Raw genomic sequence first — 18,449 nt, 5'->3', positions numbered from 1 at the left:
TTTGCTGACTTTCATAGGTAGTTTGTAGTGGTTTGTTTGAAGGCTGCAGAATAACGTAATTTAAATATGCTCTAATACAGAAAAATTACTTAGGAAAATATTGTGCATGTTTGGATAAGACAGCCTCATATTTGCTTTGCTGTAAAGCATCAGTTTAAAGAATTCAAAACAAACAAGGTAGCCTAAACAGAAGCAAGCAATAATACATAGCCTGTCTCGTGGCTGAATTGTTGAAGCAGGTATCACAGGCCAGTGCAAAGACATCAGTCCTAACCACTGCAGTGTGTTCGGTGCAAAATTCCAGGCCCTCTCCTGAAATACTGCATGGCTAGAGCCCAGGACAGGTCTACAACAAATAACGGAGATACTCATACCTCAGCTGAGCTTCACAACTGCTCTACAGAGCCAGACAGACATGCTACGCTTGGATGTTATTTCTGGAGTAAGATCAACCAATTTTCTAAGTTGCTTCTGGATCTGTAAAAGTATATCTGAAACAAACATTGGTTTGCGTTGTGCAGATACATGAGCTAAATTTGGTCTAGCGTAGAGAATCTATACACAGCTTTCAATTCGCATTACAGACAGGAGTATAAAGGGTACCAGAAGTTTATATTCAACAGTAATTTCACTTCCTTAGTGCTGTGGAACTCATAGGCAAAACTTTTAACCATTTCACAGAACTTACTTCATGGAATAAGTTGCTCAGGACTAAAATCTAACACAAACCCAAATGCCTTCTTGCTTCTCCTAATTGCAGATGGGTGGGGGTTTTAATAGAAATCAAGGACAACCATAGTTTATTTCCCTTTGTTTTCCTTGTACTGTGAAATGCCTTTTCCCTTTTCAACTCTATAGATTAATGAAGAGCATAGTTTAGCGAGTCATGTCTAAAGAGAACCATAAAGAAATATTTATTGGACATTGCTACTGAAGGATCCATCTTACAGTACTAGCTAGCTAGCTACTTATCAGCTCAAGCCTTCATCTACACAGTTATGGTACAGTACAAATGCAAAATAATCTTATCTTACAATCAATACAACAGGAGAGAATCACTTCGAAGCTACACAAGCCAGGAAGACTTACATTAGCTTCTCTGAGCAGCCAGATTCCACATAATCATTCTCACAGTGATTTCTCAACACGCCTGCAAGGTAGGGAAGGAGTGCTTGCCATATTACAGATACTTAAATAAAAAGCAAAGATAGAATTTGTTCAGCAATTCAGAAAGGAAATAAAACTCTGAAGAAAGTAATTTTCATCCTTGACACTTAGCACAGCTTTGCTTCTTCCTGCAAAACCAGGAAGCAAGGAATAAAATATGGGCACTTTTCCTACGAAATTGCCAATAAAAGACTCCTTTGATCATATGGAGCTGAATACATATGGTTCTCCCAGACTATACTTATCATAGTAGCACTCAGACTGCCTAACATCCAAAAAGAAGCGTCTGGAACATCTGGCGCATCTCAGCATGCACGCATTACAGAAAAAACAGATCTCCGCTGTTTTTGCACACATTTTAGTTCTCAGCATGTACCATTAAACTTTACGCCATTTGTCAAGCTGCTTTCTGCAGCTCCAAGAACAATTAAATAGCATTTACATCAGTCTGTGCTAAAAGGCATCCATTACCAACTTCCTGTGATCAGCAGGAAGAAAATAAAAAGCAAGTCAAGCAAGTGCTGTGAAACAGCGACTAACCCTAACCTACTATAATGCTTCAAATTATCTTTAAAATAAAGTGACTACTGCCATAACATTCTCAATGACTACCCTAAAGCAGACATTATTTCTGCTTTACTATGTAGGGAATACTGAAATGAAAGAATCTTAAAATTCATTAAGAATTAAGTCTCTTCTGTACCCTGAATTCTAATTCACAAAAAAATTTAGAAGATTCAATAGTTCATAATCCAGTTTCTTAATACATGAAACTACAAAACATCCAATTACTCTGTAGATAATAGGCCCAAAACATTTATTGCCAAGTAAAATCAATTGAGAGATCGTTATCTTTGAGAATTTCGTGTCTTAACCAGAAAATTAAATTTCAGAGCATCAGAAACTAGTGCAAATCTAAGGCTGTAAAAGCACCAAGTTGAACACCAGGTGGATTTTCATACTGGGTCTGGAGTAAGAACTCCAATATTCCTTTGAGACAGAAGCTGGTTCCCATAGTGCAAAATGTAATTGAGTAGCAGAAAACGTGCAGTTCGCTAGAGTTTTTTAAAATTCCAAATATCAGTTTAAAGATGAAGAGTGTTTTCCATTCGAGACTTTTTGTGTTTTATTTTTGGGGGAAAATGAAAAAGTTCTCATGCAGATCTGTTCTACTGTGCAGGAGTCCTACTCAATAAGGTCATTTTCTTCAGAGTGGGCTCTGGTAATATGGAATAAAAATATACACAGATTTTAACTCTATTCTTGTAAGCCCAGACTCTATTGCAATAGTGTATTTCAGCAATGCTACAATTTTGTGATATTTACATATGCCTCACTATTTCGGCTTAATCTGGTAACAATGTAACTTCAGAAGTGAAGCATTAGTACACATAGGAAGTCAGGTCCTAAGAAATATTCTATAATAATTAATTATAAAAGCTTTGTTAATTGTAAATGACTCTTCCTTAGAACCTGTGACATGCATCACCGAATTGCATATCAATTATATTAGAGTTATAAATATATCCTGAAAGGGGCAGTGTTTCTTGACAGTAATATTTTGCTGCAACATAGCTTTATGCATCATTTTATATCCTGGGCATACTGCCAATATTGCATTACCTAAACATCCATTTTATATAGTAACTCTGCATCCTCACAGCAACTTATGAAATCAGTCTAATTGTTTAATTTTAGGTTCCAAATCAACATTCTTTCCAAAGCATTAATCTAGTGGTGAATCTATGCAATTACCAATTTTGTAAAACTTCTTATGCCTCTGTCTGGCAATTTAAACTACTGTTAAGTAAGTGCCTTTTTTGGGGTACTTATCTATGTAAATATACTTAGAAAAGAAAGCAATGGCTAAGTGACTCTACATATCTCAATTTCTCCTTCCATCATGCCGTACTTGTTTGCTTACAAGACACTATCACCTTCCCTTTACTAAAGATGATTAAGATCCTATTTAACATTATCATCTCCGTTCTCCAAAGCATGTATCTGGGTTGAAATTTTGAACCATATCCCAAAGTCATTCTGGGCATGTATTAAGTGTGGAGGAATTCATGGAAATTTGATTGTAACAGTTCTGCAGTTTTGACTTCCATATACAACCCCCCCCCAAAATATAAACCAGTTCTGCCACCTGATAGTATGGCCTCCAGGCAGCTGAGAAAAAACAAAACCTAGACTAGAAGAGCAAGGAAAAGGTACACTGACCTCAGACAAATGCTTTTTCCTTTTTTTAAATAGTAAAGTGGCAAAAGCTGTTTTATGATGATTTGGTTCGGTAAAGTTTAATAGTATCTTCTTTTGATTAACTTTAGTCTTGTTGTAGAATGAATTATTGATAGAATAAAATCCCATTATCCAAATAAGTAAATATATTAAAATGCTTATGAAAATCCCAGTAACACATATTAAGGAAATGAGATATCTACTTAAAACCTAAATTTCTATCTAGGAACACCACCACCTGTTATTGTTCTTTTCCTTCTGATATCAAAATGGGATTAAATGTTCTTTGATATTTAACATTTTCATGCTGGGTAGCTATCTTTCAGGATAGATATGCCAAACAATTTTTTGCTTTGCTTTTCAGAATTCTTTCGGTATTCAGAGTGGAAAGATGTTGCTAATATGAATGATTCTGTACTGGCAAGAACCCACAAAACCTGTGTCAGCAACTCCTGTATATTTGTCGACTCAGTTCCTTTTGTATATTTATAAGGCTGTTGACTAAGAGCCTGAGATATTCCAATTCCTATGACTATCTCCTGAAGGACTGCAAAGGTCTGTCTCTAATGCTGTTCAAATAATTTATGGTGACAAAAGAATTAATACCACTTTGTCAGTGCATGAATAATCATTTTACGTGTGTCCTCCTCTGTAATTACTGCACATTACAACAGAGTTTGTGAAACAGGTGCTGCCCTGACTTTTTGGATAGAGCAACCACTGTGTGTAATGTTATCTCCTCCCAGGGCAACACCTTCTTCCAGTTTCCTGCATTTCCTTCAGTCCCTTTACAGTTGACATATGATGTCATTAGGTTCTTTTTGCTTATTTATTGTGTTATCATACAGTATCATATTACTAATTTCACAGAATCCCAGAATGCCAGGTTGGAAGGGAGCTCAGGGATCATCTCGTCCAACCTCTCTAGGCAGAGCCCAGTCTAGACAAGATGGCCCAGCACCCTGTCCAGACGGCTCTTAAAGGTGTCCAACGTGGCCGAGCCAACCCCTTCCCGGGGGAGATTATTCCAGTGGTGACTGTCCTCACTGTGAAACACTTCCCTCTCGTGTCCAACAACAATCTCCCCAAGAGCAACTTGTGTCCATCCCCCTTGTCCTCTCCATGGGACTCCGTGTAAAAAGGGAGTCTCCATCTTCTTTGTAGCTGCCCCTTAAGTACTGGTACACGGTGATGAGATCCCCTCTGAGCCTCCTTTTCTCAAGGCTGAAATTTATCATGTCTGTTTTAAATAGCTGGGTTTCTTTTAACACACAGTGAAAGCCACAGAATTGTGGCCTACAAACAGAAAACAGTTGACAAAAATAATTTAAAACTGCATATTATAATATTGCAGACCTTTAAGACAAACTAATATTTCTATAATGTGCAACTGGTTGTTTTTCTCTATAGAGTGATTTGCAAACTGCTCTACAGAACACAAAGCCCACATGACGGTATGGAAATCGTGCAAGATTATCTATCTTTAGTTCTGAAATGATGGTGAATGTATTACACAGTAATCTTCAAGAGAAATGCCATTTTTATTTTTGAAAGGGTATCCACTTCAGGACTATCAACCTCTGATTACTTTAGCGAGACTCATACGTTGCCCAACACCTGCCTCCTTACACTTTCCCTTGAAGTTATAACTTTTGCCATTGCTAGGCAATAAAGGGAACAGATCTGACTTGATTTGGTGATTTCCTAACAAACTCCAAGTGTTAAATTCTGGTTTATCTGAATTAAATGGCAACTTATATGTTGGCTTTGCCAAGAAATTTATTTTGCCTTGAAGCTTTAACTAGGGGTTGTGTCGATGATAAAAAAATAAATCTTGTGACAACAGGCCTGACTCTGGGAACTTAACCAGCAACTACCATTACTTTAAGGGTGCAACTAACATCTTACCCCATATGACTCATTTCCCCTTCTTCAGAAGTCAGGTGAGTCAACAGACAATCATCACACTTCCAAAAACTAAAACCAGTTGATTATATACCAGGTTACTAAATTTTGTTTAGTTTTTTGCAGACTTGCTTAAAAATTTTCTTTTTCATCCTAGTAAAGTAGTTACTGCTTTTCTCTCTGGATTTTAAATCCTTTTCTTTGACTTTGTGACCCTGATAATCTCTGTAAGATTTTACGGACAGAATAAACAACTCCCACTGAACAACTGCATGACTTGATTTATAGACTATTTGACTTTCTCCGAAGTTGGGGAAAAAGACCTTCCACCTTTTCCAGAAATACTAACTTCAAGTGGCATAGGAAAGGAAAACTTCAATTTCTGGAAGGCAGGCTCAGATGCTGACAGCTTGCAGCAGCAGAGATGAATAGCTGGCTATATTTCAAATGTATCCCCTTAGGTGAACCTTACTCAGCTCTCAGGCTTGATGCAAATACAGTCATCTCCCAAGATTTTGCTCAGAGAAAGAAACAGCAAGTAGGAGCTCCAAATACAAAAAAGTCTGAAGAAGCTTCCTACAAGTCCTGCTTTTTAACTTATGTCTCTCTAAGAGGAAATTCACAGTGATTAGAAAACAAATGCACCTTGAAAAGATTCCATACCAAATGTGGGGAGGAAACAGGCTGCTTTTTTTTTTTTAAGTAAAAAACTGCCCTGAAGATATCAAGGTTTGAGCACAAAAGCTATTACACTGTGCCATGAGAATGGGCCAGTCTGCTCCCAATAGGTGGGACCATGAGTAAAATTTAAGAATGCCTCTATAAAAGACAATACACACATACAAAGCATGAACAGCGAGGGCTGATCTCTGAAAGGCTATTGATTATTTCAGGACATTCAAATCAGTGCAGCGAAATTCTGCACTAGCTGACAGTCATGAGAACCTAGTGCTTTTTCATGGTGGCTATAAGAACTGGCCAGTCATTCAACCAGTGAATTATATTGTTTCCATAGTTTTTAGTCCAAAATATTTCCTCTATTATCAGTATGAGCAAATTCACATTACTCAACTGTGCCCATGGTACTGCAATTGAAATAAAGAGTAACTCCATTAAGTTTGTCTGTTTTTACAAGACTTTACAAGGATTGAAGTGGAAATATAAAAGCATATAAACTTATCTATATTTATTATCAGAGGCTGAGTATGGGATGCTTATGAACCTATGAAAAAATAATACAGTCAAATTAAACTAAACTCAGTGAGACTGAGTAATTAAGAGCACTATTTTACTTAAAGCATCTGATATCAAATAGTCCTTGCCTTGCATTTTTCCATTATGTCTCAACTGCTCTAACGTGAAAGCTATCATGATACTGACATCAAGCAACTGTCTTGGACTATAAAATACAATATTAAAACATAAGGTAGAAGAATATGCCTTTATACCTATATCAATCCAAAAAGGAAAACATTTTGGTGTTTTTCCATGTACTTATTATGTAATATGTTTTTGTTATGTACTTACGTGATAAAGTGGAACTGTATTATTTTCTGCTTGTGAGAAATTCAAGACATCTTGCTGTCCAGGTTCAATCCTAACATTAATAGTAGATGTCAACACAGATGGACTAATAGGGTAGTTTGGGCTTGTGTTTTTGCCCTTTTTTCTTGACCTACGGCCTGTGTCCCTTTTGTTGTCTTTTTGTGTCAAAGGCTCTTCTTGGATGACCAGTATCTTGTCATCACTCAGATACCGCAGGAGGGAATTCTCAGAGTCAGTTGTTGGAGGGAAAAAAAGAAAAAAGAAACATTAGTAAGAGGAAACAAACAGAACCATTTTGGCTGCATCTGTATTGTCAGCTTGGTTAATTCCCCACTTCATCTGAGTCTCTTTCCTCTGCAAAGAAACTTCTTTGTGCCAAGGTTCCAATCAAGAGCAAACTAAGTAGTTGCTGCAAAACCTGGGCACACAGAAGATAGTGGTGCAGACCCAGGCCCCTGCAGGTCAGACAGTATGAAGCTAGCCCACAATACATGGCTTACATAACAAAGAAAATACAAATACAGCCAAAAGGTTTCAGTGTAATGTCAAAGATCATCACTTGGTATTGCTAAATTGGAAAGAGTCATGGGAATGTCAAGTGAATTGTGAGGGCTTGCACTGGACTCGGTACCACATTTACTGGCACCCCCTGGCATCTGAGGTGAAAGTGAGTGTCCACATAAAGTATTTGTAAATTATATCAAGCAGGGAGCATCTCTGGGCCCATTCCAGAGACAAGGATTGTAATTTTCAAGGAACCTGACAAAGTGGAATAATGGTCTGCAGGAGATGTGCAGCATACTTGGGCACAACGTCAAAATGGGAACTGGCCAGGCAACAAGTCTGAGGAAAAGAATCTGGCTGTAACAGCGAAATACAAACTAAACATAAATCAACACATATGGAATAAATCAGAAGAAACTTGTGCCTTAAATGAAATTTATTTTCTCTTGGAATGGAAGATTACTGAAAAAAGGTAGTTTAAAATCTTATATTAATTTTCAACAGTATCATTCAATCTTGTCATATTATAAGCAGTGAAGTTGAACTCCTCTCAGCTACCCACACTGTGCCCAAATACTATTTTTTCAGAATATTTTATTTAAGAATCTTTAACAATTGGCATAACAATAAACATATTTGCATATCTGAAATATATTCTTTTGAATCATATGCTCGCTTTTTAGTGGAGGAAAAATAAAGGATAAAAAGAACTTTTCTACCACCATGCTTCTTCCAAAGTTCATAATTCCCTCTGGAATCAATAGAGGTGTATATGATTAGGGCTGCTGGTCTGAACATTGACAGTACAATTGCTTATTCTGGTTTCAAATATTCATTCATAGTAATCAAAATGTGTCTCAAAGGACATTACATCTATAACATCAGTTATTGCTTTCTAGAACCGTGAAGATTAAGAACTGATTGCTATTAACATATACCTGAATCTTATAAGTATTTTTTTCCCCTTGATGTTTATGTATATTTATACTAGAATTAGATAGAGTAAATCCTCCTACTAATACAAACTTTTTAATTTTCAGGAACAGAAACACAAACCCCCAGATACTAAAAAGGCTTTTTTCTATTCTCCATGGCAATCAAGAAAAATACGTTTGGTACCTTCATGCTTCTTAAGTAACAGAAAAAAAACTTGGAGAACAGCAGAGAAAAAAAAAATACTCACCTCTGCTTTCCCTCTTGTACATGTTTTGCTCTTTTGACTCCCCTATCCAGCTGTACTCAGTAGGCATAGAAACAGGCCTTAAATCTCCTGGAAACAATTCAAGATACACCAATACAATTTCTGAAATTTAAAATTAGAAGGCTGTAGAGTACGTAATGCCTATCAGTTAGAGACATGACATGACCCTTCAGAACAATGCTTTTTATCCGCACCTGTATGTTATTAAATTGTAGCATTCAGGATCAATTAAACATCATGGATGCTGGATTCTCCTCTTCATAAGCCAATGCAAAGGGAAGTACTGCTGACTTTGCTGAAATTACTTGTAATCTTATAGCAGATTACAAATTTATTTTTAAACTCTCTTCTGTCAAAACTTGTTCACTCATTAAATAGATGTTTTGGAATAAAGAAAGAAGCAGTTTTTAATATGCTTTAGTAAAACTAGAAAGATTATTAATACAGATACAACATTACATATCTGTCAGTTAAAAAGTAAAACCTATCTGACCTGGTAAATCACGTGGTGAGTAATGAGGGGATCTCATAGTTTTGAGGGACATTAATTTCAAATGCCTCAAAAAGAAAACACAGAGTGCAGTTTGGTAACAACAACAACAAAAAAAACCCGATTCGGATATTAGGGTTTTAATGAATATGGTTTTATGGCACTGTGGCTGCAAGATATTACTGTGCATTGTTCATTCCCTACTATAGCATCAGCAGAACATCGAGAGCAGGCCATTAAACGAGGAATGCTACAAAACTGACTATAAAGTATTAGCACTTTGGCCTTGTCATTATTATCACAAAACACAGAAACACACCCTCTAGATTATGGGTTAAGCTCTGTCTGACCCATAAAGCCAAAGATTCCTTTTTCTGTACGCCAGCTGACTAATTTAGTGTGTTTCTTTATCACTTGAGCAATTTTTTTTTTAAAAGTAGTTTGCTACTGCTCTGTTTCTAGGATAATTATAGACTTCAAATGTGAAAATAGTTTCTTTTTCATTATCAATTTCCCCAGGTTGATTAGAGCGACAAAATATTTCCTGTGGATTCTGTGTATGTTAACGTAGGGGTTTTTTATTCACCATTTTTCAAAAATGCAGCTCTTTAGCTACTAAAATGCTAGGAGGATTTAAAAACAAACAGGTATATATGACCACTATGCTTCAGGATAGCATCATTTTCTGAAAATTGAAGGGGTAACATAAACCGAGAGAACCGAGATTTTCCCATATTACACTGTCACTCAAACCATGAAAGTTAGTGTATAACTAATTGTATGGAATATATATGTAGTTTCCCTGTCTGCCTAACAGTTGAAACTGTCTTTAACTACAGATGTTTTATTCAACTCCTAATCTCAAATTTGGTCTTAAAAGAACAACATTAATAAAAAATCCCAGCAAATCAAAGGAAAGGATGAATCAGTAATATGGAAAAGAATGAGAAACAAGTAAAGTTTATAAATTAAAACAAAAGAAAACCCCAAACCAAAAACAAGAAATAAGAATGCAGATAACAAATGAAGGTCAACATAATAAACCTTAGCAGTATTTCAGTAAAGAGAAAAGAGGTCTGAAGCTCTGAAAAGATTTGTAACACAAATGCCAGGTGTTACAGCATGACTGACATAAAAAAATAGGAATTTAGGACAGGAAACACAGAAGCCAAACAAAGGAGCCAGTGATTTTGTATACTGCATATTTTACTTCCGAGGTCTTTCCCAGGCAAATGTAACCTATAAACTGTTTTAACATTGAAACGTGGATATTTTTCTGAGGAGTAGAAAATTATTGTGTACCAGTATAAACTGAAAGAAAAAAAAAATGCTCATTTATGATGTTTTTCCATCTTTAACATATAAACAGAAGAGATTTGATATGCATTGCCACAAGAACTCTAAATACCATAGCATGTTAGGGTTGGACTAATATCAGGGTGTAACTCTTGGTTAAAAAAACAAAAAGCAGCACTGCAGCAATGACAAATACAAACTTAATTTTCACAAATGGTTTGAGTAAATGGACTTCTTGCTTGCCTCCTTGGATTTTGCATATATTATCAATACCAAGAGTCAGGTATCCTTCCACTTACCAGCTGCAACAGAAACCGTTTTCTAATAATTGATTTAATGCTGGTAAGTCTGTGGCAGGAATTTCTGAACTGTGGTTTGTGCGAGCCCTAGCAATAATGAAAGCCTTTACTCAGCCATGAAGGACTTCAGAAGTTTTATTTTCCTTACTTTGTCCATGGCTATCTGGTTCCAGCATCAGATATGTGTTTAGTGGATCTACCATGAATCCTGTCTTTCCACTGAAAGACATACTGTCACTTTGATGGTTCAAATGTATAGATATACATTACATAAGATAGAGATATACATTAAGTCAAAAAGTGCAAAATAGTCTACTATAGTAGATCAAAGTTTGGATTTGGGAATCTGTTAATTGACAGATTAGTTTAATCTGTAGTTTAAAAATTCTGGTTTAACAATTGCTTTTGAAAGAAAGGCATATTCCTGAGAATTTAAAATAAAATTTCTTCTAAATTTTCTAAGTTACAGAAAATCAGAACTGTCCATCATAAACACAAGAAAAATCTTGTGTATTACTGGGATCAGGCACAGAGCCCAACATTTTGAGTCATCATGCAGCATGAATTTATGAAAGCATGCCAGTTACACCCATCTGGCTCCAATTTTAATCACAGTTAAGATTTATCTTTCATTCTAATTTTATTATAAAATGATGTCACTTATCAGGGAGATAAAGACTGAATATGACTAGTCTTAAGATTGAATCCTACTCTTCAGTGTTACAGCTCTTTCAAGCATCAAGTATCTGGTTGTACAAGTTACTAAAATATCCTACACGTAACAAAGATCTATTAAAATTTCCCTAGTCTGAAAAGGTTGTGTGTGTGTAAGTGTATATATACACACACATGATCCCCTCCATTTTACAACTAATATTTTGCCATTTTTTACCATAAATCTGGCTGTAGTTAGCAAAATACAAAAACAAGACAAAAGTTCTGTTTACTTGATAAACACAAGCTAAGATTGCTTTAAAACTATTAGAATGACAAAACCAGAACAACATGTGGAAAGCTTTTGTCCTTTGTTGGGAAAGTCTTACTACAGTGAATTATCACTCTCTAGCTGCAGTGAACTATCACTGCAGCTTGACATAATTTGGAGTATATTTGCAGCTGTCATATTTTCAGAGTTGAATTCTACCCTCTCAGCTCTCAAAACAGCAAGTGAAATTATTTAACTGCCATTCATTACCTGATCTCAAGCCGAAAGGTAATGCGGTTGAAACCTTAACCCAGGTGAGTTATGTAAACTATGCCATAGATATCTCACATATAATAAGAAAACCTCAGCACACATTTATTGACAGAGGAAAATACTTGTGCATTTTAACTATCAAAATCTGTTTTGGCATCTGGGCCCATCAGTTGTCCCCTCTCTAACATCTATGGTGTTAAGAACACCTCAGTATGAAAGCAAGGAAGAGAAAGCTGCATCGTCTCCAAGTACTAACAACTGAAAGCAGCAGGGGAAACTACATTTAATAACATCCATGGTATCAAATTCTGCACCAGAGACTAACCAGTTCTCTGGCAGACCAACGGAATCACTGCCTGGAGTGCTTAAAGATTGTTCTTTTTTCTCCCCAACTGTGTTCCACTTTAGCTGTTATTGGATCTTCCACTATATCTGCCTTTGGTATTATCTCCATTGAACTGCAGCATGTTTTTATTACTTGTGCTCTTCACAGACACATTTTTCTTTACTACTCTGAGCTTGTGAGAGGTTTTCCCTTTCCTAGATATCTAAGACAAAAAAACTTAAGAACTCCTCTTTAAGAAAATGAAAGAAAGGAAAAAAAACCCCACCAACTTAGAGTAGGTGAATGAAATACTTACTGATGGCATCACGCACACACACACACGCGTATATACAAATATAGAACCTACCCACACAGTATGTTATGATCGGGGGAAGTCATTGCTTTCTCCAAGGCTCAGAAATGCCATTTCAAATCAGATATAATTACAGATTTTTTAAAAAATCTTTTATCTCATATCTGTAAACTTTACAAAAATAACTTACTGCCTTGAAAAGAAAACCACTGCAAGTACGTGGAGAATACACTGCTGTATTTCAGTAGTATTCTAAAATTCACCAAACACCAAGCAAATCAGTTTTAACAGATAAGCAAAAAAATTGTCATAAATTCATTTTCAGCAATACCTTTTATATAGATAAATATATATACAAGCACATATGTATATATACCTGTATACCCATATGGATATACACACACAAGAAATTTCTATACAAAACCAGAATTTCTTTTTGTTTTAATAGCATCTTATATATTTAAGCAGTCCCCATGCCAAGTTTTTGAAATATATTTCTGGTATTAACACATGCATTGCAGGATACTACTCATGTAATTATATCTATGTAATGTGGCACTGAATTTTGGAGGACCTTGCATCTTATAGATACTTTTAGACCACAAGTAAGTCTTTTCAGGCCCTCCACTGAAGTTTAACCGTCCAGAACATTTAAACTAGAAAAATCTCCAAGAGCTTGTCAACGCACTCGAGGAAATCAAGATGGTAGCTATCTGAATTATATGAACTCAAGAATCATTCAAAATTTTAAGTATGCACTGCAGAAATAATCTATAAATAACTTACACACTCCTGCTTCTTAATGTTAGCTTGTAATTATACTAATTATTCCTTCTCATAAACTTTTGTCTGGTATTCAGAGCCAACAGGTCACTGTGTAACAAAGATTGATGGATATTTTGGGGTGTTGCAGTGTTGATAGCACAGTTTGTAAATCCAGTCAATTTAAAAATGTTAAAAAAATCAAGCCTACCATGAGTGGGTGTTTTTTCTCTTCTCCGCACTCCTGTAGCTCTGCTTCTCTCATACTCAGAGCCCACAGGGTGGCCTTCACCTTCAATTAAGGTGTAGTACTTCCCGCTTTCATGCTCCAGAAAATAGCTTGGAGACTCAGAGCCTTTCATTCCAGACTTTCCAAATTTGCTGATGTCATCACAAGACATTATTCCAACTTCATCCCTAAAAAGAGTAAACCAGAAGATTCTAGAGATATTAACCATTTTATGACAAAGCTAAAGCGTACAACTGTCTCTCCCAAACACTACCAATAAAAAGTCCTGTAACTAAAATGCTGTATGTGAGAATTTTAATAAAAGTGTCCCAACACAACAAATGTAAATTAATGAAATCATAATTAGGTTCCATTATAACTGTAAGAAAAATATAGTTATTCAGGAGTTTTCTAGTATCTGAAAGGAAGCACAAGTGGTATAACATGAGAAGGCAAAAGTTTCCCTTGCAGAAATGCATGCTTTAGAATAAGATACAAGTGGTCACAGAAAAGTAAACAAAACTAAATGATTAAAGACTTCTTTAAATGCTTTCTTGGTTTATGACTAAAACCAGATTTTGCTCAACTTGTATCTAGCTAAGTAAAAGTTAAGTCTCTTAAAATAATGATATGCTGCTTAATGCTTTTCTAGCTCTTAATTTTACTAAAGATTTGGTTTGATTGTGGGGTGCTTTCTTTGTTTGATTTATTAATCTAGTGAAATTAAATGTAAAATTTCATTTTTCAAAACCTCAGATTCATTAGGATGTAAATACCTGGGGCCATAAAGTCCTGACATCGGAGACAGAATGAAAACATCCTGGAGCACAGAGTTCTCCATTTTTGAGGATATGCCCATGGTACTTGTTGGTGTTGTAGAGCTGCTTGTTGGACTGGTTGGAATTACAGGCTGTAAAAAAAGGAAAGCACATGGAAAACAAATTAATGTTTTCTGTGCTACAAGTAACAACAAAGTCAACGTGTACAATTTTAGGAATCTTGACCTCTTTTTTTGGGTGGCCATTTCTTCGAATTACTGAAGTTTCTGCCAAAAAGATGTCTACTGAAACACTGTTTTATTGAAGAGTTCAAGACTAGTTATGAAAGAAACTGATGAAAGACCAGTAGTGAAATTAATTTAAAAGCCATCTCATAGATAAATCTGGGACTCAGAATCTAAATATGATTTTTAACCAATGCAGAAAATCAATTAGAAGGGGAGAAAGGACATACACTATTCAATGCCATTAATACAAAAATTAATTACAGAACTCTGAAATACTTGCACTGAATGAAAATGTTCATAACCATAATGTCAGTTTCAGTAGATTTATTGTTAACAAGGACAGAATACCTAGATTTTTTTTAAGAAAAGAGAATTCAGAGTCATCTATTGTTTCCTATTTTTACTGAAATAATAGCTGTGATGCTTGTACCATGATGATAAAAATATAGGTTCTGTGGTGACTAGCAATGAAATATAAATTAACCTAAGCAATAAATGTGAGCACCACAAATATTAGCAGCATTAATAACGTATGTGGGTCTTTTTGTGTTTTGTTTGGGTTTTTTTTTTAATTTTTAAATGAAGTTAAACATTTTTTTTTTCTCAAATGCCATAGGGAGGCTCAAGTCAATGGCTATAAGGACTACAATGAAATATTCTGTGCAGGATACAAAGATATATACGCAAAGAATATTTTTCAGCCAACGTAGAGTCTGTGCTTATATTGAGGAAATAGAAAATACTTTTATTTAGTATTATTGTTTCAACTGTCTATATGAAAAATTCCCATTCAAATACAAAACTGTGCTTAAATAGGTACTAGTTTTCTATAGGTGGAAGGAAAACACAGTGACCTAGAAATAGGATGAAAGCTATGCTGACCAGTTATAATCTTTTTCTAAAACACAAGGATTTGTATCTTCTAGAGATAAACATTGAAATTATTTTTGTGATTCACCAAGTAAAAGCAATCCTAAATACCCAAAAAGGATGTTTTTTCATGAGAATACCAGTCTGCACAGAGGTCCAAATTATACTACTTTTCTGTGCTTATTGTTAAGCCTCTTCTACTCTGATGAAATGTTTTAGGTTTCTTTCATACTATCAACATAAATAGGTAAGAAGTGACTGCCAAAGACAAGAATCATTCACTACTCAATTTTGGAAATAAGGGCCTACCACGCTATACACAGTATCAAACACTACCTTTAGAACACTACTATTATTTCTGCAATTTCAGTGTGGCAATATTAGTAAAAAGATTAAATATATTCTAGTAATCTCCCAATTTGCCTGCAGCTGGATAGTTTCACATGGGTCAAAACATAAATTATCACCATCAAAGAAAGATAAGCAGAAACTCCATTTCCGAATCAGAAGAGAAATTACCTATACCAAGTCTCTTGTAAATAATTCCTTTTCCATGGTTGTATATTCAGCAGTCATCAGAGTTACAGGTTAGTCAATGAGGTTGACAATAGAAAAAAACGGCGTGGAGAGGTAATATCACTGTTGAGTTTGCCCCTAAGGAGGGTGATAGCCATGTTCTTCCTGATAGGTTTTTTTAAAAAATCTAACTTTATAGCCATGTAATCATTTTTGCTTCAATTAAATTCTTGTCCTACTCGTCCCAGAAAGTGAGAACTTCCCTTTTCACTCTTCTTTAACTTTTTAATTATGTTTACATTCTGAATACTATCTGTTTCCCTTTATTTTGGCTAGAAAACAAGAAAAAACCCTAATTCTTCCCTTATAGGGCTGGTTTTCTAAAGCACTAATGAACTGTAGTGTGCTCTGTTCTCTCTCCGAGTAGCCCAGATGAACCCAGCGCATAGTAGGTGTTCTCATTACCCAGCTGAGATTGTACGAATACTGAATAAAGCACAACAATTATAATTCACTTATCTTGTGTTTCATATTCCTATTTATGTCTCAGTCAGATATTTGAGTTCCTTCTAACATGACATTTGCTTTTTCTTTACTGTAATTTCCACATTATTTGGAATTATTGCCATATTTTTCAATTGTTACATTCTTTAAAACTGCAGTTGATTATTTCCAAGTAGAATTCTTTACACTTGCCCCTCTTTAATTTCTTTACATTTTTAGAGCATTTTTCTAGTTTTCCAAACTAGAATTTCCAAATTTTTATCTACCAACCAAGACTCCATTGCATTTGCAGACCCTCCTGGTTTAGCACTGTATGCAAATGTAGTAAGCAGATCCTTCAGGTTGCCAGAAAAACACGGAACAAACACACTCGTATCACCTATCTGTTGAATACTAAATGAGACATCCCTTGTTTGATAGTAAACCATTAACAGCTATTTGTTAGGCAAGGGTTTCCAGTAATTTTCCACCCATTCAATCTCAAATTCACCTAGTCCTTAATTCCCTATGCCATACTTAGGAGAACATCATGGGAAAAGGTATTAATATCAGAGTAAGACATACAGCTTCTTTCCTATCTACCAGGCCAGTTAACTGCTCACATAAGAGCATTAAATCTGTTTAATGATTTCTTCATAATAAATTCATGTTGATTTTACTCATCTGTTATCTTCCAAGTGCTCGCAAACTGTTTGTGCATATTAACCGACTGACTTATGATTCCCTGACTCTTGCATTTCCCCTTCCTGAAGACAGGCATTATATTTCTTGGGTTTTTTAACTTACTGCAATTCATTCCTAAATAAATCACAATAAATGCATTTGAAAAATAATGGTCAAAGAGTGCCCCACCCTGAAATACCCACTCTTCTTCTTGCCTTTTTGATTGGCATACCGTAAGAGCGCGTCCTCTGAGTTTACAGAAACATGTGCCTTTGAAGTTTACTTTCTCTAGAGAAAGGATGTAAGTTTTTAAGAAAATACACTGCTTCATGATTCCTGTCAGATGAGCTGTCTCCTGCCTTCTCCCTCTCAGCTTCATTTATGTTATCCACCTTCTCTATGAAAAGTACCTGTCTTCAGAGCTTTCCAAGAATTTGCTGGCCCTTATGTATCTGGAACAACTCCAGTTTCTATCCCTTTCTCAAAGGATGCACCCAATCCAAATAAGCCATATTGGGCGATTCTGCTAGTTGCTCACAAGAAACCTTCTTCACTCATCTGGCCTGGGAGTCTTTAATGAAGGGAAGAGAGCACCTGCTTTCTCCTCCTTCATTATCATTCAGATCACTCCAGTACATATAATTCTTCTATGATCTGGAGCTCAGCATGAAGGTAACAAGCATGTACACCTTCACGCTGAGCTCCAGATGTGTCTGTGAGATGAGACGTGGAATTGCAGTGGTTTTAGGTATCTGCAAAATAGCACAGGGGTCTTGTAATATTATTAAACCACCAGTTTGATAAGAATATTTAATATAATATTTTAGCATTATACCAAATCAAAAAAGGTAACTTTAATAAATGGTAAATATAATCCCAACCAGGACTACCAATTAAACAGACATAATCAAATCTTTAAGTCTTGTATGTCAATTACTTAAAGTGATTATGCCGACTGTGTGCGTGTACAAGTGAATGTTTGACAGTGTGTGCAAATACACGCACAGGTGAAAAAAAATCCCAAGGAACACACATTCATTTATAGAGGACTTCTAAAAAGTGACACTTTAGGTATCTGCTGTTGTTATCCAAAGTTTTTAATGAAAATAGCTAATTATCAGTAAAATATTAAGCAATGCTGAAATACCAGAATAAAAATGAAAGACAAATGGTAAATTCAACACTCATCAGAAATAAGCAAATGCTTGCCTAACAGAAATATTCTGTTTCAGAAACAAAATACATTGCTGTGATTCTGAGTGACTTTTGCAGATATTCGGGATAATGAAATACTGTACCTATTTTTAAAGTGCTGTTCAAAACAACAAGCATGACCACAGCGCATCCTGCAAAAAACAGCAGGACAAGATGCAGGAAGGTGGCAAAGCCCGGTGGTACAGCAACAAGAGGCTTGA

At 35.6% G+C, this 18,449-nt stretch overlaps 1 protein-coding gene across 4 annotated transcripts in view; it reads right to left on the bottom strand.

Annotated features, from left to right (window-relative positions):
* LOC104049411 (connector enhancer of kinase suppressor of ras 2) overlaps positions 1 to 18,449 on the bottom strand; it is a 211,052-nt gene that overhangs the window by 48,126 nt on the left and 144,477 nt on the right. For 2 of the 4 annotated variants that reach the window (XM_064462859.1, XM_064462861.1), the window contains 5 exons: positions 14,252 to 14,385; positions 13,458 to 13,663; positions 8,546 to 8,632; positions 7,193 to 7,197; positions 6,841 to 7,083 (listed from right to left, as the gene is read on the bottom strand). In XM_064462859.1, the coding sequence (XP_064318929.1) occupies positions 6,841 to 7,083; positions 7,193 to 7,197; positions 8,546 to 8,632; positions 13,458 to 13,663; positions 14,252 to 14,385 (675 nt within the window). Of the gene's footprint in view, positions 1 to 6,840; positions 7,084 to 7,192; positions 7,198 to 8,545; positions 8,633 to 10,581; positions 10,584 to 13,457; positions 13,664 to 14,251; positions 14,386 to 18,449 lie in introns of all 4 variants that reach the window. The other 2 variants (XM_064462860.1, XM_064462862.1) reach the window with 1 other exon arrangement.

Source organism: Phalacrocorax carbo, chromosome 11 (assembly GCF_963921805.1).
Source record: "Phalacrocorax carbo chromosome 11, bPhaCar2.1, whole genome shotgun sequence".
Classification (NCBI taxonomy): Eukaryota; Metazoa; Chordata; class Aves; order Suliformes; family Phalacrocoracidae; genus Phalacrocorax; species Phalacrocorax carbo.
Note: the sequence above shows the minus strand (reverse complement) of the source record. Positions and strands in the feature narration are given on the sequence as shown.